The sequence below is a fragment of the Canis lupus genome, chromosome 6 (assembly GCF_048164855.1).
Source record: "Canis lupus baileyi chromosome 6, mCanLup2.hap1, whole genome shotgun sequence".
In the NCBI taxonomy this organism is placed as follows: Eukaryota; Metazoa; Chordata; class Mammalia; order Carnivora; family Canidae; genus Canis; species Canis lupus.
In genome coordinates, this window is record NC_132843.1 from 53607733 (window position 1) to 53631831 (window position 24099).

At 37.9% G+C, this 24099-nt stretch overlaps 1 protein-coding gene across 7 annotated transcripts in view; it reads left to right on the plus strand.

Moving 5' to 3' along the window:
* Positions 1-24099, plus strand: part of MROH9 (maestro heat like repeat family member 9) — a 98699-nt gene that overhangs the window by 21137 nt on the left and 53463 nt on the right. For all 7 annotated transcript variants that reach the window (XM_072830567.1, XM_072830560.1, XM_072830566.1 and 4 more), the window contains 3 exons: positions 8680-8815; positions 9395-9481; positions 11447-11551. In XM_072830567.1, the coding sequence (XP_072686668.1) occupies positions 8680-8815; positions 9395-9481; positions 11447-11551 (328 nt within the window). The remainder of the gene's footprint in view (positions 1-8679; positions 8816-9394; positions 9482-11446; positions 11552-24099) is intronic.

Here is a 24099-nt window from a genome sequence, read left to right on the forward strand (position 1 = left end):
CTCCAGTTTTGTTTTTCTTTTTAAATTTCTTTTAACAATGTTTTATAGTTTTCAGAGCATAAGTCTTTCACTTTTTTGATTAGGTTTATTTCTAGGTATCATATTTTTTGTGCAGTTGTAAATGGGGTGATTTTCTTAATTTCTTTTTCTGCAGCTTAATTATTGGCATTTAGAAATGCAACAGATTTCTGTAAATCAGTTTTGTGCCCTGTGACTTTACTGATTTGTTTATTAGTTCTAGCAGTCTTTTGGTAGGGTTTTTTGGATTTTTCCTTTTTTTTTTTTTTTTTTGGATTTTTCTATATATAGTATCATGTTATCTGCAAATAGTGAATAGTGAAACATCAATTTGGATGTCTTTTTTTTTTTTTTTTTTTTTTTTTTTTTTTGCTGTCTGATTGCTGTGGCTAGGACTTCCAGTACTATGTTGAATAAAAGTGGTGAAAATGAGCATCCTTGTCTTCTTCCTAATCTTAGGGGAAAAGCTCTGTTTCTCCCCGGTAAGGATTATGCTGCTATGGGTTTTTCATAGATGGCCTTTAACATGTTGAGGTATGTTCCCTCTAGACTTACTTTGTTGAGGGCTTGTATCATGAGCGGATATTGTACTTTGTCAAATTATTTTGGGGCATCTATTGAAATGATTATGTGTCTCTTATCCTTTGTCTTATTGATGTATCACATTGATACATGTGATATTGAACTACCCTTGCATCCTGTGAATGGATCCCTCTTGATTGTGGTGAGTGATATTTCTAATATTGGATTCCTTTTGCTAGTATTTTATTTAGGATTTTTTCATCCATGCTCATCAGACTTATTGGCCTGTAGTTCTCTTTTTTGTGGTATCTTTATCTGGTTTTGTATCAGGTTAATGCTAGCCTCATAGAATGAATTTGGAAGTTTTCCTTCCTCTTCTGTTTTTTGGAAAAGTCTGAGAAGAGGCATTAACTTTTTTAAATGTCCAGTGGAATTCACCTGTGAAGCTATCTGGTCCTGGACTTTTGTTTGTTGGGAGTTTTTTTTTACTGCTGACTCAACTTCATTGCTTGCTATCAACTGATCAAGTGTTCTATTTCTTTCTGTTTCAGTTTTGGTAGTTTATATGTTTCTAGGAATTTATACATTTCTTTCAAGTTGTCCAATTTGTTGGAATATAATTTTTTATAATATTCTCTTATATTTATTTATATTTTTTGGTGTTGGTTGTTATTTCACCTCTCTGATTTTTGATTCTACTATTTGAGTCTATTCTCTTTTCTTTTTGATAAGTCTAGCTAGAGGTTTATCAATTTTATCGATTTTTTCCAAGAACCTGATTTCATTAATCTGTTTTTTTTTTCATTAATCTGTTCTATCATGGTTTTAGTTTCTATTTCACTTATTTCTGCTCTATTCTTTCCTTCTACTTGTTTTATATTTTGTTAGTTGTTTTTTTTCCTTAGTTCCTTTAGGCGTAGGTTAGACTGTTTGAGATTTTTCTTGCATCTTGAGGTAGATCTGTACTGCTATGTACTTGCCTTTTCTGCATCCAATGATTTGCTGCATCCAGTGATTTGGACCATTGTGTTTTCATTTTCATTTCTCTCCATGTAATTTTTTATATCTTTGATTTCCTGGTTGACCCATTCATTGCTTATTTAGTAACATGTTATTTAACATCCATGTTTTGATGCTCTTTCCAGATATTTTCATGTGGTTGATTTCTAGTTTCATGCATGATGGTGAGAAAAAAAATGCACGGTATGACTTCAATCTTTTTGAATTTGTTAAGACTTGTTTCATGGCCTAATATTTGATCCATTATGAAGAATGTTCCATGTGCACTTAAAAAGAATGTGTATTCTGGGGCGCCTGGGTGGCTCAGTTGGTTAAGTATCCAACCCATGATGTCAGCTCAGGTCATGATTACAGGGAAGTGGGATTGAGCCCCATGTCAGACTCTGTGCTGAGCAGGGAGCCTGCTTGGGATTATGTCTCTCCCTCTCTTTCTGCCCCTAGCTACCCCTACTTGTACATACTCTGTCTCTCTCCTCTCTCTTTCTCTAAAAAAATTTAAAAATAATGGGTATTCTGCTATTTTAGGATGCAGTGTTCTGAATATATCTGTTAATTTTATCTGGTCCAGTGTGCTATTCAAAACCGCTGTTTCCTTGTTGATTTTCTGTTTGGATGATCTGCGCATTGATTTAAGTGGGGGGGTGTTAAAGTCCTCTACTATTGTTGTATTACTATCTATTAGTTCCTTTATGCTTGTTATTAACTGTTTTATATATTTGGGTGCTCTCATGTTGGATGCACAAGTATTTACAAATGTTAGATATTCTTGTTTGTCCATTTTATTATTATATAGTGCCTTTCTTTGTCTTTCATTATACTTTGGTCATTAATTCTATTTTTTCCAAAGAGAAAAGCCTTAACTATGGCTAGCCTGGCTTTCTTGTGACATCCATCTGCATGATAAATGTTTCTGCATCCCTTTGCTTTCAATCTGCAGGTGGCTTTAGGTGTAAAATGAGTCTTTTGTAGACAGCATATAGATAGATCTTGTTTTTAAATTCATTCCATCAACCTATATCTTTTATTTGGTGCATTTAGTCCATTTATATTCCAAGTAATAATACATATTTATTGCCATTTTGTTACTTGTTTTGTGGTTGTTTTTGTAATTCTTCTTTGACCCTTTCTTCTCTTGCTCTCCTCTCTCACAGTTTGTGGCTTTCTTTAGTGATATACTTAGATTCCTTGGTTCTTTATTTTTTGCAGATATATTATTGGTTTTTGATTTGTATATAATATTTTCTGCATATACCAGTCTATATTAAGTTGATGGTCACTTAAGTTTGAGCCCACCCTTTACTCTTTTCCCTAGCACCCATTTCGTATATGGTATATAATTTACATCCTTTTATTTTGTGAGTCCCTTGGCTGATTTTTATGGGTATACTTATTTTTACTGCTTCTGTCCTTCCTACTTTTCTTACTCCTACTCATGGTCTTTCCTTTACACTCATACAGTCTTCTTTAAATTTCCTGTAAGCCTGGTTTAGTGGTCATGAACTCCTTTAGTTTTTGTTTGTCTGGGAAACATCTTATCTCTCCTCCTCTTCTGAATTATAGCCTTGCTGGATAAAATATTCTTGGGTGCAGATTTTTTCCTTTCACCACTTTGAATAGATCATGTTACTCCTTTCTGGCCTTCAAGGTTTCTGCTGGAAAATCTGTTGATAGCCTTATGGAGTTTCACTTATATAACTGTCTTCTTTTCTATTGCCTTTAAATTTTTCTCTTTATCACTAGTTCTTGCCATTTTAATTATGTGTCTTGGCATGGACCTCCTTGGGTTGATTTTGTTGGGGAATCTCTGTGCCTCCTTGGATCTACATGTTTTCTTCTCTGGATTAGAGAACTTTTCAGCTACTATTTCTTCAAATAAATTTTGTGTTCCCTTTTCTCTCTCCTCTTCTGGGGGATCCCTATGAGAATGTTATTATGCTCGATGGAGTTGCTGAGTTCCCTAAGTCTATTCTCATTCTGCATATTTTTTTCTCTCACCTGCTCAACTTGATTACTTTCCATTACTCTATCCTCCAAGTCGTTAATTCATTCCCCTGCTTTCTCTAACCTGCTATTTATTCCATCTAGTATATTTTTAATTTCAATCATTGTGTTCTTTATCTTTGATAGGTTCTATGTTAAGAGTTCATTCATGTTCTCCACTCTTTTCTCAGGTTCAGTGAGTATCTTTATGGTCATTACTTTACATCCTCTCACCAACATACTACTTATATCTATTTTCCTTGTGTCTCTTGTTGTGGTTTTGTCCTGTTATTTTATTCAGGACATATTCCTCTGTCTCCTCATTTTGTCTAACTCTCACTGTTTCTCTGTGGTAGGAAAGTCAGCTATGTCTCCTGTTCTTGTAAGTAATGGCCTTATGAAGAAGAGGGCCTAAGGTGCCCTGAAGTGCAGTGTCTCTGGTTCACCAGAACCTGTGTCTTCTGGGTGTGTTGCATGTGTTCTGCTGTTGTGTCTTGGCCCCTTCTCCCTTCAGTTTGGTCATTTCTAGTGGCTCTTTCCCTGTTTTGGACAATGGCTTGTTCCTGTGGTGTTAGTAGACCACTCTGGGGTCACCTTGGCTCTTAACTGAATCAAACCAGGCATTTGTCAGAGATGCAGTAGCACCAAACTGCAGGACACTTTCCCTGTGTTGCCCCCTGAGCAATTTTTTCTGATGGGTAGGGTCTGCAATCAGACCAATGGTCTGCCCTCACCTCCTGCTGGGGCTGCCCTATGACTGGTACATGTGGTTATCTTCCCCTCACCCCAGGACAGGAGTCACTTTGGAGTGATGCTGGCCATTTCTGGCACAGTTTGTACTTCCGGGCTTGTTGGCCCCTGTTTGAATAGGCCAAGAGCATTTTGAAGTGGATGTGCCACCATTAGTGGGATGGAATGACTGGGGTGGGGCTCACAGTTTTAGAAAGGGGTGCATTAGTCTTTCATGGGGCTGCTGCCACCAGGGGGACTGAGGCCTCACAAAGTGCATGGGTCAGAAGATGCAGTGTTGGCAAGGTTTGTGCCTGTCTTCTAGGGGAGGGGACAAACAGCACCAAGACTGAGAAAAGCATGACTGGAAAAGGAAGATCCACTGAAGCTGGGGGGGTGGGGGGAGTTTCTTAGTGTAAGCAAATTAGGTAGTGATGCCTGCACAGTGCTGGTTCCTTCAAGTGTCTGTGTGTTTATGCTGCAGGGTTTATCCTTCCAGAGGAGGGAAATTGGACCTGCTAGCTCCTTTGTTTCTGAAGAAGTCCCTTAGGGATCCTGCCAGTTCCTTTGTCCCTGAAAAGTCCCCCAGTGATTTATGTCCTCCAGGACATGTTCTGAGATTAGTAAATAACACTCCCTCCCATCTGCCCCAGGCATTTTTCAAACTGCTGCTTTTATACTGCAACTCCATGGGCTATTCATCTGCTATCCCTTTAAGGGCAGTGACTCTGCTTCCCATTACCCTCCGGGCTCTCCCAGAACCAAAACTGCTGATTTTCAAAATTCCAGGCTTTAAGCCCCACTGGTTGTAAGAACTCATGAAATTCCATACCTCAAGTTTTCAAAGCCAAATATATTCCCTGTGGGGACTCCCCAGTGTTAGGGTCTGTTTCTCTCCTCTATATCTACAAGTTCTGTCCTTCCACCAGATGGCCTGTGGTCTATTTAGCTCCCTGTCACATCTCCACCTTTCCTATCCTCTTATATGTGGCCCCTTTACCTCTAGTGTTGAGTTTGTTCAGCCAGTCTTTTTCTGGGTTATTTATGCTGATGTAGATATTATCTATTTGTATCTGTGGAACAATGTGATCTTAGGGTCCTCCTATTCTATCATCTTCCCAGCCTCTCTGGAATTAGTCAATATTTTTGAAATTGTCTTTTATTATAACTCAGTTTGAATAACCAGGTATAACCAGATCCCTGATTACCATTCATTGGTTCTTCTGAATATATAAGCTCATTTATTATTTTGTTTTGAGGTATGTGTATGTGTGTGTGTATCTTGCCTAGTTGAATTAACTAGAATTTACAAAATAGTATTATGCAAAGACAGATAGTAGGTACTCATGAAGACTTTATGTAATAAAATAATACTTTATTTACCAGATAATACTGAAGTATGAAAAAATCTGTAAGAAATTGTATGAAATTAAAGGAAAACTACTATGTCAAACAGACCAAGCTTCTGCTGATCAGCTCTAACATTCCAGATTTTGTGACTTTGAAGTTACTTAACTTCTCAATGCCTCAGATTCCTTGTCTGCAAATTGAGGATAATGAAAGTATTTACCTCTTAGTATCACCATGAAGATGTGTTGAAATAATGCATGCAGAGCAAATAAAATATGTAGTGCCTGGTGCTAAAGTCCTCAGTATCAGTGCTTCTTAAACCTGTTTTAATTCTCCTTTAGGAATCTGATGAAACTTTTGGACTACCCTTTCTTCCAAAATACACACAGACACAGAAACAAAATTTGGCATATTATTTTATAGGGTTCATGAAAAGGCAGACCCTGGATTAGAATCGCCTGTTTCATATTTTTAGCTTTCTTTTGGATCTACCTAAATGTATTTTAAAAAAAAACCCAGATAATAGTTTTCCTTTAATTAAAAAAATATTATAGATTTTGCTTTTTGTACTTTGGCCAAATATTATGTGGTATATACAGCTTCACACAAGTTATATCCTCATATATATCTGTGTAATATAATAATATAAATCAGTTTTATTTGTTTTTATTAAATCCATATAATAGCTGACTTCTTTTTTCGACTACTGCAGTCTTTCTTCATATTTATTTTCTTCTTCCTCTTTTTTTATCTTTTTTAAAATCTTTATTTAAATTTGCCAGCAAGGATCATTATACTTATTATTTTCCCTTTCCTCATTTTATAATTATTCATCTTGCTTATACCCTTTATTTCTTTGATTACTTTTTTAGTAGCTTTGAAATCTTGTTACATGATCAGTTTGTCATTTTCCTATCATTTTATTTATTTTTTAAGATTTTATTTATTTGAGAGAAAGGGAGAGTGAGTGAGAGAGAGGAAAGAGAATCTGAAGCAGACTCTGCACTGAGCACCTAGACAAACAAGTTGAGGGACTTAATCCCTCAACTGCATCATGACCTGAGCCAAAACCAAGAGTTGGATGCTTAACTGAGCCACTCAGTTGCCCCTTATTTTAAATGAGAAAAATTCTGATAGTATTTAAGTATTTTCAACTATCTCGAATTTTCTCATTTTTAACATAGATTTCTCTTGTGATCGAGAATAAAACATATATCCTTTTATATTTTGAATTTTTTTTACAGCTTGTAAAAAACCTTTTACAAATATGATAAGTATTTGTTAGTACTCCATGGTTATTGAAAAAGATAATTAAATTCTCTCATTTAATATAATTTATTTATACCTCTTTATCAATTTTAGTAAAGACCTCTTCTTTTGCAGAATTTTTAATTTTTACCTGACAAATGCTGATAATTGAATGCTTCATCTCCTATAACTGTGTTTGTTTCTCTTTTATCTTTAGTTATTTTCTTTAATAATTTCTATTTCTCCTTGTATTTTTAATAATTTGACAGACTGTAACTTTTAATAATTATTTTTAAATAATTAAACTTTTTAAACAGTTAACTATTTCTTTTATTATTTTAAATCATTGTATATATCTCTTAACATTCTTTCATTTGAATTAAACATTTTGTCATATTAAAATGTCCCTCTTGATTTATTTGTGATCATGTTTAATATAATTTCCCCATACTTTTATTAGGAGACATCTACTTTGTTCTGTTCAATTGTGAATCTTCAAATTATACTTGTAAAAACGTGTATTGCTCTTTGCAGATGATGGTATAGTAATTTAGTGAGGAGTGCTTATTCTTTCTTCTCCAGATCTTTTTTTATCACTGGTTGTGCATCCTAGAATATATATAAAAAAAATTTACACTGAAATTCTTAATTCTAAGATGTCACTTATTATAAAACAGATTAGTAATTTAATAACTACTCTTTTTAAAAAATTATATGTGGATCCAAAAAAAAATAATGTATCCTTGCTGGCAATTGTTGACCCATAGATTTGCATGTATCTTTCTTTAATATCACCAGTGTCTGACACTCAACCTTCCTCACATTTAAAATTTGAAGATCTGCTGCCCATCAGCAGTTAGAGAACCATGCTACTTTCTTAATCTTTATTCATGACCTGGAGTGTTTTAGCATTTTTTAGGACTATCAGTATGATTTCAGAGTAATTTGAGAGACAATATTTTTCTATTTCTTCAAAAATCTTAATTTTGCATTTTCCTGAACCAAACTATTTATCTCTAAAAGTTAAATAAATATCTTCCCCTGAAAATTCTACTGGAAGCCCTGACATATAGTTGTTCAGAATCTGATAATTCATTAAAGCCATGAATATGTCAAATTAATCTTCCCAAGATATGAAAATTATCTAATATATTCTAAGACATTCCATTTCAAACAGTGGATATTAGACTCTTTGATTTTTCTGTCCAGTAGAGAAAAGATATTCTGAGTCCAGCACAAAATTTTCTACCTTACCATTTATATCACTGTCTTTAAAAAATATATATATATTTTCACCTCAAAAAAAAAAAAAATTGGGAAGGACTGTTATCCAGATCACACATCTCTAAGAAATAACAACTATGTCATAACTTATCTTTCCAACTGCTGATGGGCAGATTTCTTTTGCCAAGAACTGGAGGATGCATCCCAATAATATCAGAAATATTAAAATGTGAGAAACACGGTATCACGGTTTAGAGAAAATGTGGCAGTAATATATTTCAACTAAAGTTCAGCATGGCTTTGTGGGCTTGCTTGGAAATGTAACCACTTTTTACTATTATGTCTTTGGAGAAGTATATTCTGGTTTCTAAATAACTGATTACAGATGATTTTTAAGAAGAAATTCATTCCTTTATATTTAAAGCACAATTGTCATTTTTATGAGAATATTTAAAACTCACATGTTATATGAAGTTTAGCAATAGGCCTCATTTTCTAGTACATTCTCTCTTACACAAGAAAAAGCCACTAAACTCAGGTTATATTTGCTCTCTCCTCTATTTAATAATTATACCTTTTTCTTACCAGCTTTGTAGATCCCTTACTGCAATTTGAATCCCAACTGAATATAATAGAGTCATCCTTTAAAATGGTATTTGCTATACCAAGTCTTGAGAAAGTGAGAGAAATGGGAACCAGTGAAGATGACAAAGAGGACTTGGAAGTGAGTCTTTGCTTCCCTAAATTATTATGAGACATTGTTGTGCACCACAGCAATCTGGAGGAATGCCCCACCACAGGTCATAATTTTTGTTGTTATCTCCTTCACCCCTTTTAGATGCAATAAATTAATAATATATTCCAGCATTAATCTATACCCTAGACTCCTTGTGAATTTTACAACTCATGGGATTTAACGGATTATAAAGGAGATATAGGAACAAATGAGTGAAGAGATTTTTGGTTGTTTTAGCAAGGATAACAGTGTATGGGCAAATGCTGCAAAAAAGGAAATGGGAGTAGAGAAAGACGGAGAGAGGAATAGCCCTACAGTAAGGTCAACAACATCTCTGGTCTCTATTTCCAGAGCACAGCTACACAATGTATCTGTTCCATAAGTTGGAATTGCAATTCACAGCACATGGTACTGAGAGAAGTCCCATATCTATAGCTACCTCTCTCCTTTCTTACCTTCAGTTTGCAGGGCAAACACAGGACTCCAGGACACAAAACTATAGACTTTGAGTAAAATTATATCTAATTTTATCTGGCTGCTGGTCATATAATTTTTTTGTTTTTTCAGAATTTATATCAAAGTATTTTAAACATGTTTGAGGAAACTCTTCTGATCTTAGTGTCTAAAGACTTCTACAAACTGCAAATCTTAAAGGTAAAGGGAAAATAAGCAGTTTTGTTTTCTTGTCTTAAATCTAAAGAGCTCACTATATTTCACTTATTATTTCCCCTTTCCCAAACTTATATCTTCTTCAAGTATCTAGTGGCTGAATCTTTTTTCTTTTCCTCCCAAGTTGTATAATTATTCCCAAAATGAAATCACTTCCCTTTATTTGAATTACAGAGACATACTTTAAAGAATTCAATTTTGGGAAGATGGCATCAACAGAATAATTAAAAACCCAAAATATTATGTGGCAATGTAAGAGTGACTACAATATGGGTTAGGAGAGAAGAGAGGGTGACTGGCTTGAACTACCTACAGATCTGTGTAAAAAAAAAAAAAACAAACTATACTTTGATAGTGTCTATATGCTTGCTTCTTCCCCAAAAACTCTGGACCTAAATAATCCCATGAGCATCCTATCTTCATGGATACCATGGTATCAGAGGAAAGCCTAACAACTGTCCAAACCCCCATTTATATCCAGATCTCACTGTGTTTTCAACATCCCAGGCAGAGACAGGAGACTGCTCAGGATTTCTTATGATCTTCAACTGTTTCTAACATGATGGCATCAAGGGCACTTGTCTGGAAATACTGGGAAAACAGATTGATTTACTTTACCAGGAGCATTATGAGTTTGTGCAAATCATAAAATACATTCAAGTAAAGAAGCAGAATTGGTATCTATGAAGACAAGAAGGAATGTGAGGGAAAATAAAATATACCAAGTTAATTTGTGCCTAATTTGAGTCAAGTATTTTCTGTGCATTTAAAAAACTTAACCTCACAACACTTTAAAGTAGTTATCATCTCATTATTGCAACCATCTCCCCATGCATGGTCTTTCAACCAATAAACCATTGGTTTTGAGCACTTACTCTACATCAGACACTAAACTGAATACTTCATATATTGGTTGTCTCATTTAATCCTTAAAATAACCCTTTGAGGAAGTTACTATTATTTCCCCCCATTTTACTGTAAGAAAATAGAACTGGAAAGAGGAACAATAATGCATACAAGGCTAGTGAATGGGAGAGCTACTCTAACTTAGTAACCTGTTACTTAACTATGTTGTTCTTATACTTTCCATGACTAGAAACTCACCCAATTCTTGAAAAGAGCTGAAAAACCAGTCCCAGAAAAGGTACAGGGTGAACTCCCTGGGATTTAGAGACTCTTCTGCCCCAGGAAATGGACTTCAGAGCAGTTTTATACAATGGGAGCAAGTAGAAGAGAGAATATGTAGCATAAATACCATGGACTCCAACAGAGTGCCTTAAGAAATTTGTTAGTGGTTGTTGGCATATGAGGCATATGCAGTCTTTTTCCCTTCCCAAGCTTGTAAATATGTCTCTGCATCTGAAGGTTTAGAACAAATAGAAGTTACAGCAAGATGGAGTTGAATCAAAATTAGCAAGAACTTTCTAACTGAGCTGCCTCCAGGAATATTCTCTGCAACCATGAGCCAGAAAATATCTGAGTGTTGAATCTGCAGAGGAAATTCTGGAGTAAGATAACATTTCAAGATCAGATGACATTTCAATTCTTTTTTAAAACTGAAAATAAAATCCTGTAATTAGAGATAGAAGATATGTACTTTCAAAGAAAAAAAAAAGGAGAAGCAGTTTACAATCTCATCATAGCCTCCTATTAAACTGTCCATGTTGACTGACAGAGTGACTTATAATGCATATCATTAGTAAATATTTGTTGTATAGAATTAAATGACATACAACACAGATACAGTTACTACAGTAAGTGAAGTAATATACTAGATAGCTTGTAGTATACAACTTGCTTGCTGTCATCTTTTTGAGATAAATGTAGGTTAGATGTGAAACAATCAGGAGCCCACAAGGACCTTTCAGTTGGTGGAGTTGGGGACTAAACGGAAAGGACTTGTAGAGATGGAAATACCATGCTCTAGGATGATTCTTATGTTTTCCACAGGACATGATTATATGGATGAATGAAGATACTTCGTACCTGCAGGAAAGAGTTATGATGATCATCAGCAGTGTGCTAAGCTTTGCATCCAAGAAAGTCAAGAGATATGTAAGTCACAGAGTGCAGTCATGCCACCTGCTTCTGAAGACTGCATTTCTATAGTGCTACTTTCCAAGTGTTGGGTCTTGAGAACTCTAAGTGCCTGCGTGGTATGAGCATGCTGGAAGGTTGGGATATTAAGAGAAGGGCCAATATACTACATGATTTTATGTCAATCAGAGCAGAGTCTCTCAAACAATTGATTAAGCCTCTTTTTACTTTCCACAAACAGAATGTGTCAAAATTTTTGCTGGCCTTCTAGATTCTCTGTGGATCACGATCAATGTTATTCACAATCTTATAAATCCTTCTATCCCTACTTTCTTTCTTTTTTTTTTTTAAAGATTTTATTTATTTATTCTTGAGAGTCACAGAGAGAGGCAGAGACATAGACAGAGGGAGAAGAATGGTCCTCATAGGGACCCCAATGTGGAACTCGATCCTGGAACCCAGGATCATGCCCTGAGCCAAAGGCAGATGCTCAACTGCTGAGCCACCCAGGTGTCCCATCCCACCTTCCTTCTTATTTATCCTTTTTCTAAAATATTTTTGAACCATTATATATTTATTTGAAATGTATGCAAGTAATTCCTGGGTCCTCTCATTGTAAAACTTGCTAGAGATAAAGAAGTTTTCTTCTACCCTACTTTCTACCCTAATCTCCTCCCTAGCATGCTACTGTGATATGGGTCCTGCCAGACAGCCATCTACGTACACATCCACATACATGCATATACTGAGATAAACAGCTTTTTACTTAGTGTTTCTTTATTAAAAATCACCTTATATTTACACCTGTTTCTGCAATTTGATTTTTTTCACTGAACAGTATGTTCCTCAGATACTTTCATAGCAATATATCTAGATTTATCTCATTCTTTTAGCCAAAGCATAAACTCATAGTTTTAATGTATTGTAACCTCCTCTGATGGACATTCAAATATATTTCGGATTTTTCTACTTCAAACAATGTACAAAAGATCATCTTTGTTCAAGTACATATGTACTTAGAAATCCTTAGAAAGATAATAGATCAAAGACTATGAATACGTGATAGTTTTAGCACTACAAAATTATCTCCAGTTTATATTCCTGTGGATATTAGAGTGATCATTTCCCTTCACCTTACCAACACTGCAAAGTTATTGAACTTTCTAATTGTTACCTTCAGACGGAGAACAAATAGGCATCTCATAATTGCCAATATTTGCTGAAGTTTTCTATAGTTTTAATAACATCATTGCCTCCCTTCTAAAAAATCTTACTATCTGTGAACATTTCTCTCTTACATGGATACTGTGTACCCAGCCTATTTTGCAACTCACCCCTTTATAAAAAAAAAAAAAACACGTTTTATTTATTTATAGAGACAGAGACACAGGCAGAGGGAGAAACAGGCATCATACAGAGAGTCTGACAGGGGACTCGATCTGGGATCTCCAGGATCACGCCTGGGCTACAGGCAGCACTAAAACCACTGTGCCATCAGGGCTGCCCATTTGTAGTTCAGCCTTAACTGTGACTTTTAAACATACACTTCTAATTGCTTATTTGATAGTTTGAATCATTTCAGGAGTTCAGAATAAAGGGGATCAGAAACATACATTCATAACATCTTCATATACTCATTTTCTACTACTTATACAAAAAATAAATGTATAAATCCACATCTGCGACAGAAGGCTCTCATAAATTGAAGGTTCCTGCCTACAACACATTTGTTTAAGGAAGCCAAGTTTCTTATTATTAACCTATTACTTTGTTCCGCAATGTTCATTTAGTGCCACCAGGTGGAAGCACAACCAACATTTTCCAGAACATGGAAGCTAAGCTTCCACCAGTTCATCAAAGTCAAGAAAGCATAAAACTTAAGTTAACTGTCTCTTTATGATAATGTCCTTGAAAGATGGTTAAGTCCATGAAATTAATGGAGGAGAGAGGTCAAATAAATGAAATAAAACAGTTGAGTGTATGATTAAATTAAAAACTAAGCTTCCATTAGGACGCCTGAATGGCTCAGTGGTTGAGCATCTACCTTCAGCTCAGGGCATGGTCCTGGGGTCCTGGAATCGAGTTTTGCATCGGGGTCCCTGCATGGAGCCTGCTTCTCCTCCCTCTGCCCATGTCTCTGCCTCTCTCTCTGTGGGTCTCATGAATAAATAAAATCTTTAAAAAAAAAGAAAAAAAGGGGGATCCCTGGGTGGCGCAGTGGTTTGGTGCCTGCCTTTGGCCCAGGGCGCGATCCTGGAGATCCGGGATCGAGTCCCGCGTCGGGCTCCCGGTGCATGGAGCCTGCTTCTCCCTCTGCCTGTGTCTCTGCCTCTCTCTCTCTCTCTCTCTGTGTGACTATCATAAATAAATAAAGAAAAAATATATATACTAAAAAGAAAACACCTAAGCTTCCCACAAGCTTCGTCTGTGTACCTCTACATCTGACATAGTGTAGATAATCAGTGAAGATTTGTTTTGCTCTTCTCTAATTATATGTAACTACCTATTCTGTTTTCAGGTGCTGTCCATTCACCAGAAACACTTTTTTAATTTATTTATTTATTTATTTATTTTTACAAATTACGCTAGCCTATGTTTTCTAGAGTCTCAGGGACCCTTGTCCTATTGAACAACCTTGACTACCAATTGTATTCTATCAAAAATACTTTTTAGTGTAGTAATTCCCCTTATATGACCTATGTGCTATCAAAGTGAAAAAAAAAACTTCTATGCTCAAAGAATATTTGTTCCTTTATATATATTTAAACTATAAATTTTCAGACAGGCAAAGAAATGTGAGCTAACCATGTCATTTTATTAACTGAAAGATTTTCCCTGGGTTTGTTCCTTTGACACATCAACATTTAAAATATGGGTGAGAGTTAAGGAGGAAGATGACAGTGGAGTTGGAGGACCCTAGGCTTGCCTTGTTGCATGAATACAAGTAGGTAATTATCAAATCATCCTAAATATCCCATAAATAAACCTGAAGACTGGCAGAACAAACTCCACAACTAAAGGTAGAGAAGAATCCAAATCAAAGATGGTAGGAAATGTGGACACATGGCTTGAGAGAGAAATCATTAATGCTGTGGTTGGGAGAAGGGCAAGAGATAGACTAGCACAAAGGGAAGCACACAGAGTTGATTCCCCAGAGCAATTGGCTTGGAAAGCAAGAGGGGCCAAATTTCCTAAGTTTTTGCAACCACTGGGGCTTAAAGGAGTTGTAAAAGTCAGCAGGCTTAGAGAGCTTAGTTGAGATAGTACTGCTGTTAGAGAGAAGGCAGGAAAAACAACCTGTGGACATAGAGTGTGAAAACAGTGATATTAAGAGCACTTGAGACATAGTGGGGAGGTTATTTGCTCTTCTCTGAATATGTTCCAGAGAGGCAGCATTCATTCCTCCAAGAACAAAGAAACTCTCCCTCCTCTCAGCATTAACACAGAACCATATGCAGAAACCAGCACAGCACCAATACTAGCTACCTAAACTATCTATAAGCTACCTTGCTTATACCAAGCCCTGACCCCCTCCCTCTCTCCATGTTTCAGTAGAGCCACCCTTCCCAATCACACTTGCCTCAGTCCCAGCCCAGCAGGTCTCCTTTCCCAGAAAAATGGCCCAAACCCCTGGCCACACTGAGTCTCTTGACACAGGAGTTTTGCAGTGCCTTGGTTCTGGTAGTCATGGCAACAAGTCTCATCTTACAAGCAGACCAGAGCACACCTAGTTAAAACTTGTCATATTCATGCCAGGAACCAAACATTCCCCACAATAGGCAAAGAGGGCCTCTGCAAACACCTGGTCTGAAGGATAAAGTGGCCAGAACACAACAGCAAAGTGCACACACATACATTGGAGATACTCCCTGAATCAAAAAGCCCTGGGAAAGAGGGGACACTACACTGCAGAGCACCATAGGACCTGTTCTTCATAAGGCCATTACCCTCAAGAACAGGAGGCATAGCTGACTGTTCTAATGCACAGAAACAGATACAGAGACTTAGACAAAATGAAAAGATTGAGGAATTAATCCCAAATAAAAGAACAGGACCAGCCCACAGCCAGATGTAAGTAAAAAACATATAAATGACATACCTGATAGAGAATTTAAAGTAATGATCATAAAGACACTTACTAGAGAAGAGAGTGGAAAGCACCAATGAGACTATTAACACAGAGATAAAGAATTATATTACATAGATAAAGGGCTCAGTAGATGAAATCAGAAATATGACTGATGAACAGCAAGCTGGAAGAAGCAGAGGAACAAATCAATGATCTAGGAGACAGAGTAATGGAAAATAATCAAGCTGAAAAAAAGAGAGAGAAAAGAATTGTGCAAAATAAGAATCCATCAAACATAACATTCATATTGTAGGAGTCCCAGAAGAAGAAAAGAAGAAAAAAGCGGGAAGAAATTTTATTTGAAAAAATAAAATCTGAAAAGTCCTCAGGAAGGAAACAGATATCCAGATCCCCCAACAAAATCAACAAAAGCAGATTCACACCAAGATATGTTGTAATTAAAATGGCAAAATACAGTGATTAAGAAAAAAAAATTGAAGCAGCAGGACAAAAGACATTAGGCAGTTACAAGGGAAAGCCCATGAGGCTGGCAGGAGATTTTTCAACATAAACGTGACAGGCCAGAAGACAGTGGCATCATATATTCAAAGTGATGAATGGGAAATATCTGCAGCCAAGAATATTCTATCCAGCAGGGCTGTCATTCAAAATAGAAGGAGAGATAGAGAGTTTCCTGAAAAATAAAAACTAAAGGAGTTCATGACCACTAAATCAGCCCTGGAAGAAATACTAAAGGGTAATCTGTGAGTAAAAAGCAAAGGCCAATAAAAAGACGGGAAACACAAAAGCAATAAAAATTAACATTTCTGTAAAAAATATCAGCCAAAAATGTAAAATCTGATAACATATACCTAAAAAGTGGGGAGAAGAGGAGAAAACAATGGGTTCAAATTTAAGCAACCATCAACCTAATGTAGACTTCTATATATGGAAGAGCTTATAATACAAACCTAAGGGTAACCATATGTCAAAAACTACAAATAAACGTGCAAAAATAAAGAAAAAAATCCAAATATATCACTAAAGAAAACCAGCAAACTATAATAGAAGACAAGAAAGGATCAGAGAAAATTTTCATAACCACAATACAGATAACAAAATTGTAATAAATACATATATATCATAATTACTTTGAATGTAAATAGATAAAATGCTCCAATCAAAAGACATAGACTAGCAGAATAGATAAAACAAAACAAAAAAAGCTCCATTTATATGCTTCCTACAAGATACTAATTTCAGACCTGAAAACACCGGCATATTGAAAGCAAGGGAATAGAAAAACATTTATCAAGCTAATGGACATCAAAAGAAAGAGTAAGAGGAAAAATCTACGAATTTCTACCGAAAATCTACAAATTCGGCCTGAGATTTAAAGAGAGACCAGCTGGAACGCTACAGTGAGAAGAGTTCGCGCTTCTATCACGGTAGGAAGACGGGGAAAAAGAAATAAAGAAACAAAGGCCTCCAAGGGGGAGGGGCCCCGCGAGGAGCCGGGCTGAGGCCGGGGCGAGTGTCCCCAGGACAGGAGAGCCCCGTCCCGGAGACGCAGGAGCTGCACCGACCTTCCCGGGCGGAAAGGGGCTCGCAGGGAGTTGGAGCAGGACCCAGGAGGGCGGGGGTGCCCTCGGGCTCCCTGGGACACTAACAGACACCTGCGCCCCGGGAGAGTGCGCCGAGCTCCCTAAGAGCTGCAGCGCGCACCGGGGGACCCGGAGCAGCTCGGAGGGGCTCGGGGGCGGCTCCGCGGAGGGGGCTGCGGGGCGGGAGCAGCTCGGGGGGGCTTGGGGGAGGCTCCGCGGAGGGGGCTGCGGGGCGGGAGCGCGAATCCACCAGCGCAGGCCCCGGAGCACAGGGCACCGGGACACCCCAGGATCCGGCCTCCCCAGGGACAGGCAGAGGCCGGGAGGGCCCAGGACAGCGAGGACGCTCCTGCCCCAGCTGAGCAGATCAGCGGCCCCGCCCGGAGCCTCCAGGCCCTGCAGATGGAGAGCTCCGGAGTTCCTGCGGGGGCTGAATGCAGGGCTCCAGAGCTGGCCCAGCCACTGCGGTTGTTCCTCCTGGGGCCTCACGGGGTAAACAACCCCCACTGAGCCCTGCACCAGGCAGGGGCAGAGCAGCTCCCCCAAGTGCTAACACCTGAAAATCAGCACAACAGGCCCCTCCCCCAGAAGACCAGCTAGACAGACCAGTTCCAGGGGAAGCCAAGGGACTTAAAATATACAGAATCAGAAGATACTCCCCCGTGTGTTTTTTTGTTTGTTTGTTTGTTTGATTTTGGTTTCTGTTTTTTTGTTTTGTTTTGTTTTGCTTTTTGATTTGTTTGCTTCCCCCACCCCTTTTTAAAATTTCTTTCTTGGTCAACTAATATTCGATAAAGGAGGAAAGACTATCCATTGGAAAAGACAGTCTCTTCAATAAATGGTGACGGGAACATTGGACATCCACATGCAGAAGAATGAAACTAGACCACTCTCTTTCACCATACACAAAGATAAACTCAAAATGGATGAATGATCTAAATGTGAGACAAGATTCCATCAAAATCGTAGAGGAGAACACAGGCAACACCCTTTTTGAACTCGGCCACAGTAACTTCTTGCAAGATACATCCACGAAGGCAAAAGAAACAAAAGCAAAAATGAACTATTGGGACTTCATCAAGATAAGAAGCTTTTGCACAGCAAAGGATACAGTCAACAAAACTAAAAGACAACCTACAGAATGGGAGAAGATATTTGCAAATGACATATCAGATAAAGGGATAGTTTCCAAGATCTATAAAGAACTTATTAAACTCAACAGCAGAGAAACAAACAATCCAATCATGAAATGGGCAAAAGACATGAACAGAAATCTCACAGAGGAAGACATAGACATGGCCAACATGCATATGAGAAAATGCTCTGCATCACTTGCCATCAGGGAAATACAAATCAAAACCACAATGAGATACACCTCACACCAGTGAGAATGGGGAAAATTAACAAGGCAGGAAACCACAAATGTTGGAGAGGATGTGGAGAAAGGGGAACCCTCTTACACTGTTGGTGGGAATGTGAACTGGTGCAGCCACTCTGGAAAACTGTGTGGAGGTTCCTCAAACAGTTAAAAATATACCTGCCTTACGACCCAGCAATTGCACTGTTGGGGATTTACCCCAAAGATACAAATGCAATGAAACGCCGGGACACCTGCACCCTGATGTTTATAGCAGCAATGGCCACGATAGCCAAACTGTGGAAGGAGCCTCGGTGTCCAACGAAAGATGAATGGATAAAGAAGATGTGGTTTATGTATACAATGGAATATTACTCAGCTATTAGAAATGACAAATACCCACCATTTGCTTCAACGTGGATGGAACTGGAGGGTATTATGCTGAGTGAAGTAAGTCAGTCGGAGAAGGACAAACATTTTATGTTCTCATTCATTTGGGGAATATAAATAATAGTGAAAGGGAATATAAGGGAAGGGAGAAAAAATGTGTGGGAAATATCAGAAAGGGAGACAGAACGTAAAGACTGCTAACTCTGGGAAACGAACTAGGGGTGGTAGAAGGGGAGAAGGGTGGGGGTTGGGAGTGAATGGGTGACGGGCACTGGGGTTTATTCTGTATGTTAGTAAATTGAACACCAATAAAAAATAAATTAAAAAAAAATAATAAAATTTCTTTCTTTTTTTTCTCTTTTTCTTCTCTTTTTTCTTTTTTTTCTTCCTTTTTTTCTTTTTTCTTTTTCTCTTTTCTTTCCTTCTTTCTCTCCTCTCTTTTTCTCCTTTCCCAATACAACTTGCTTTTTGGCCACTCTGCACTGAGCAAACTGACTAGAAGGAAAACCTCACCTCAAAAGAAAGAATCAGAAACAGTCCTCTCTCCCACAGAGTTACAAAATCGGGATTACAATTCAATGTCAGAAAGCCAATTCAAAGGCACTATTATACAGCTACTGGTGGCTCTAGAAAAAAGCATAAAGGACTCAAGAGACTTCATGACTGCAGAATTTAAATCCAATCAGGCAAAAATTAAAAGTCAATTGAATGAGATGCAATCCAAACTAGAAGTCCTAACGACGAGGTTTAACGAGGTGGAAGAACGAGTGAGTGACATAGAAGACAAGTTGATGGCAAAGAGGGAAACTGAGGAAAAAAGAGACAAACAAAAGACCATGAAGATAGATTAAGGGAAATAAACGACAGCCTGAGGAAGAAAAACCTACGTTTAGTTGGGGTTCCCGAGGGCGCCGAAAGGGCCAGAAGGCCAGAATATGTATTTGAACAAATCCTAGCTGAAAACTTTCCTAATCTGGGAAGGGAAACAGACATTCAGATCCAGGAAATAGAGAGACCCCCCCCCAAATCAATAAAAACCGTTCAACACCTCGACATTTAATAGTTAAGCTTGCAAATTCCAAAGATAATGAGAAGATCCTTAAAGCAGCAAGAAACAAGAAATCCCTGAATTTTATGGGGAGGAGTATTAGGGTAACAGCAGACCTCTCCACAGAGACCTGGCAGGCCAGAAAGGGCTGGCAGGATATATTCAGGGTCCTAAATGAGAAGAACATGCAACCAAGAATACTTTATCCAGCAAGGCTCTCATTCAAAATGGAAGGAGAGATAAAGAGCTTCCAAGACAGGCAGGAACTGAAAGAATATGTGACCTCCAAACCAGCTCTGCAAGAAATTTTAAGGGGGACTCTTAAAATTCCCCTTTAAGAAGAAGTTCGGTGGAACAATCCACAAAAACAAGGACTGAATAGATATCATGATGACACTAAACTCATATCTTTCAATAGTAACTCTGAACGTGAATGCGCTTAATGACCCCATCAAAAGGCGCAGGGTTTCAGACTGGATAAAAAAGCAGGACCCACCTATTTGCTGTCTACAAGAGACTCATTTTAGACAGAAGGACACCTACAGCCTGAAAATAAAAGGTTGGAGAACCATTTACCATTCGAATGGTCCTCAAAAGAAAGCAGGGGTAGCCATCCTTATATCAGATAAACTAAAATTTACCCTGAAGACTGTAGTGAGAGATGAAGAGGGACACTATATCATACTTAAAGGATCTATCCAACAAGAGGACTTAACAATCCTCAATATATATGCCCCGAATGTGGGAGCTGCCAAATATATCAATCAATTAATAACCAAAGTGAATAAATACTTAGATAATAATACACTTATACTTGGTGACTTCAATCTAGCTCTTTCTATACTCGATAGGTCTTCTAAGCACAACATCTCCAAAGAAACGAGAGCTTTAAATGATAAACTGGACCAGATGGATTTCACAGATATCTACAGAGCTTTACATCCAAACTCAACTGAATACACATTCTTCTCAAGTGCACATGAACTTTCTTCAGAATAGACCACATACTGGGTCACAAATCGGGTCTGAACCGGTACCAAAAGATTGGGATCGTCCCCTGCATATTCTCAGACCATAATGCCTTGAAATTAGAACTAAATCACAACAAGAAGTTTTGAAGGACCTCAAACACGTGGAGGTTAAGGACCATCCTGCTAAAAGATGAAAGGGTCAACCAGGAAATTAAGGAAGAATTAAAAAGATTCATGGAAACTAATGAGAATGAAGATACAACCGTTCAAAATCTTTGGGATGCAGCAAAAGCAGTCCTGAGGGGGAAATACATCGCAATACAAGCATCCATTCAAAAACTGGAAAGAACTCAAATACAAAAGCTAACCTTACACATAAAGGAGCTAGAGAAAAAACAGCAAATAGATCCTACACCCAGGAGAAGAAGGGAGTTAATAAAGATTCGAGCAGAACTCAATGAAATTGAGACCAGAAGAGCTATGGAACCCATCAACAGAACCAGGAGTTGGTTCTTTGAAAGAATTAATAAGATAGATAAACCATTAGCCAGCCTTATTAAAAAGAAGAGAGAGAAGACTCAAATTAATAAAATCATGAATGAGAAAGAAGAGATCACTACCCACACCAAGGAAATACAAACGATTTTAAAAACACATGATGAACAGCTATAAGCCAATAAATTAGGCAATCTAGAAGAAATGGATGCATTCCTGGAAAGCCACAAACTACCAAAACTGGAACAGGAAGAAATAGAAAACCTGAACAGGTTTTCAAAAACCTCCCAAGACACAAGAGTCCAGGGCCAGATGGCTTCCCAGGGGAATTCTATCAAACGTTTAAAGAAGAAATCATACCTATTCTACTAAAGCTGTTTGGAAAGATAGAAAGAGACGGAGTACTTCCAAATTCGTTCTATGAGGCCAGCATCACCTTAATTCCAAAACCAGACAAAGACCCTACCAAAAAGGAGAATTACAGACCAATATCCCTGATGAACATGATGCAAAAATTCTCAACAAGATACTAGCCAATAGGATCCAACAATACATTAAGAAAATTATTCACCATGACCAAGTAGGATTTATCCCCGGGATACAAGGCTGGTTCAACACTCGTAAAACAATCAGTGTGATTCATCATATCAGCAAGAGAAAAACCAAGAACCATATGATCCTCTCATTGGATGCAGAGAAAGCATTTGACAAAATACACCATCCATTCCTGATCAAAACTCTTCAGAGTGTAGGGATAGAGGGAACATTCCTCAACATCTTAAAAGCCATCTACGAAAAGCCCACAGCACATATCATTCTCAATGGGGAAGCACTGGGAGCCTTTCCCGTAAGATCAGGAACAAGACAGGGATGTCCACTCTCATCACTGCTATTCAACATAGTACTGGAAGTCCTAGCCTCAGCAATCAGACAACAAAAAGACATTAAAGGCATTCAAATTGGCAAAGAAGAAGTCAAACTCTCCCTCTTCGCCGATGACATGATGCTCTACATAGAAAACCCAAAAGCCTCCACCCCAAGATTGCTAGAACTCATACAGCAATTTGGTACCATGGCAGGATACAAAATCAATGCCCAGAAGTCAGTGGCATTTCTATACACTAACAATGAGACTGAAGAAAGAGAAATTAAGGAGTCAATCCCATTTAAAATTGCACCCAAAAGCATAAGATACCTAGGAATAAACCTAACCAAAGAGGTAAAGGATCTATACCCTCAAAACTATAGAACACTTCTGAAAGAAATTGAGGAAGACACAAAGAGATGGAAAAATATCCCATGCTCATGGATTGGCAGAATTAATATTGTGAAAATGTCAATGTTACCCAGGGCAATTTACACGTTTAATGCAATCCCTATCAAAATACCATGGACTTTCTTCAGAGAGTTAGAACAAATTATTTTAAGATTTGTGTGGAATCAGAAAAGACCCCGAATAGCCAGGGGAATTTTAAAAAAGAATACCATATTTGGGGGCATCACAAAGCCAGATTTCAGGTTGTACTACAAAGCTGTGGTCATCAAGACAGTGTGGTACTGGCACAAAAACAGACACATAGATCAATGGAACAGAATAGAGAACCCAGAAGTGGACCCTCAACTTTATGGTCAACTAATATTCGATAAAGGAGGAAAGACTATCCATTGGAAGAAAGACAGTCTCTTCAATAAATGGTGATGGGAAAATTGGACATCCACATGCAGAAGAATGAAACTAGACCACTCTCTTTCACCATACACAAAGATGAACTCAAAATGGATGAAAGATCTAAATGTGAGACAAGATTCCATCAAAATCGTAGAGGAGAACACAGGCAACACCCTTTTTGAACTCGGCCACAGTAACTTCTTGCAAGATACATCCATGAAGGCAAAAGAAACAAAAGCAAAAATGAACTATTGGGACTTCTTCAAGATAAGAAGCTTTTGCACAGCAAAGGATACAGTCAACAAAACTAAAAGACAACCTACAGAATGGGAGAAGATATTTGCAAATGACATATCAGATAAAGGGATAGTTTCCAAGATCTATAAAGAACTTATTAAACTCTACAAACAATCCAATCATGAAATGGGCAAAAGACATGAAGAGAAATCTCACAGAGGAAGACATAGACATGGCCAACATGCACATGAGAAAATGCTCTGCATCACTTGCCATCAGGGAAATACAAATCAAAACCACAATGAGATACCACCTCACACCAGTGAGAATGGGGCAAATTAACAAGGCAGGAAACAACAAACGTTGGAGAAGATGCAGAGAAAAGGGAACCCTCTTACACTGTTGGTGGGAATGTGAACTGGTGCAGCCACTCTCGAAAACTGTGTGGAGGTTCCTCAAAGAGTTAAAAATAGACCTGCCCTACGACCCAGCAATTGCACTATTGGGGATTTACCCCAAAGAAACAGATGCAATAAAATGCCGGGACACCTGCACCCCGATGTTTATAGCAGCAATGTCCACAATAGCTAAACTGTGGAAGGAGCCTCAGTGTCCATCAAAAGATGAATGGATAAAGAAGATGTGGTCTATGTATACAATGGAATATTACTCAGCTATTAGAAACGACAAATACCCACCATTTTCTTCGACGTGGATGGAACTGGA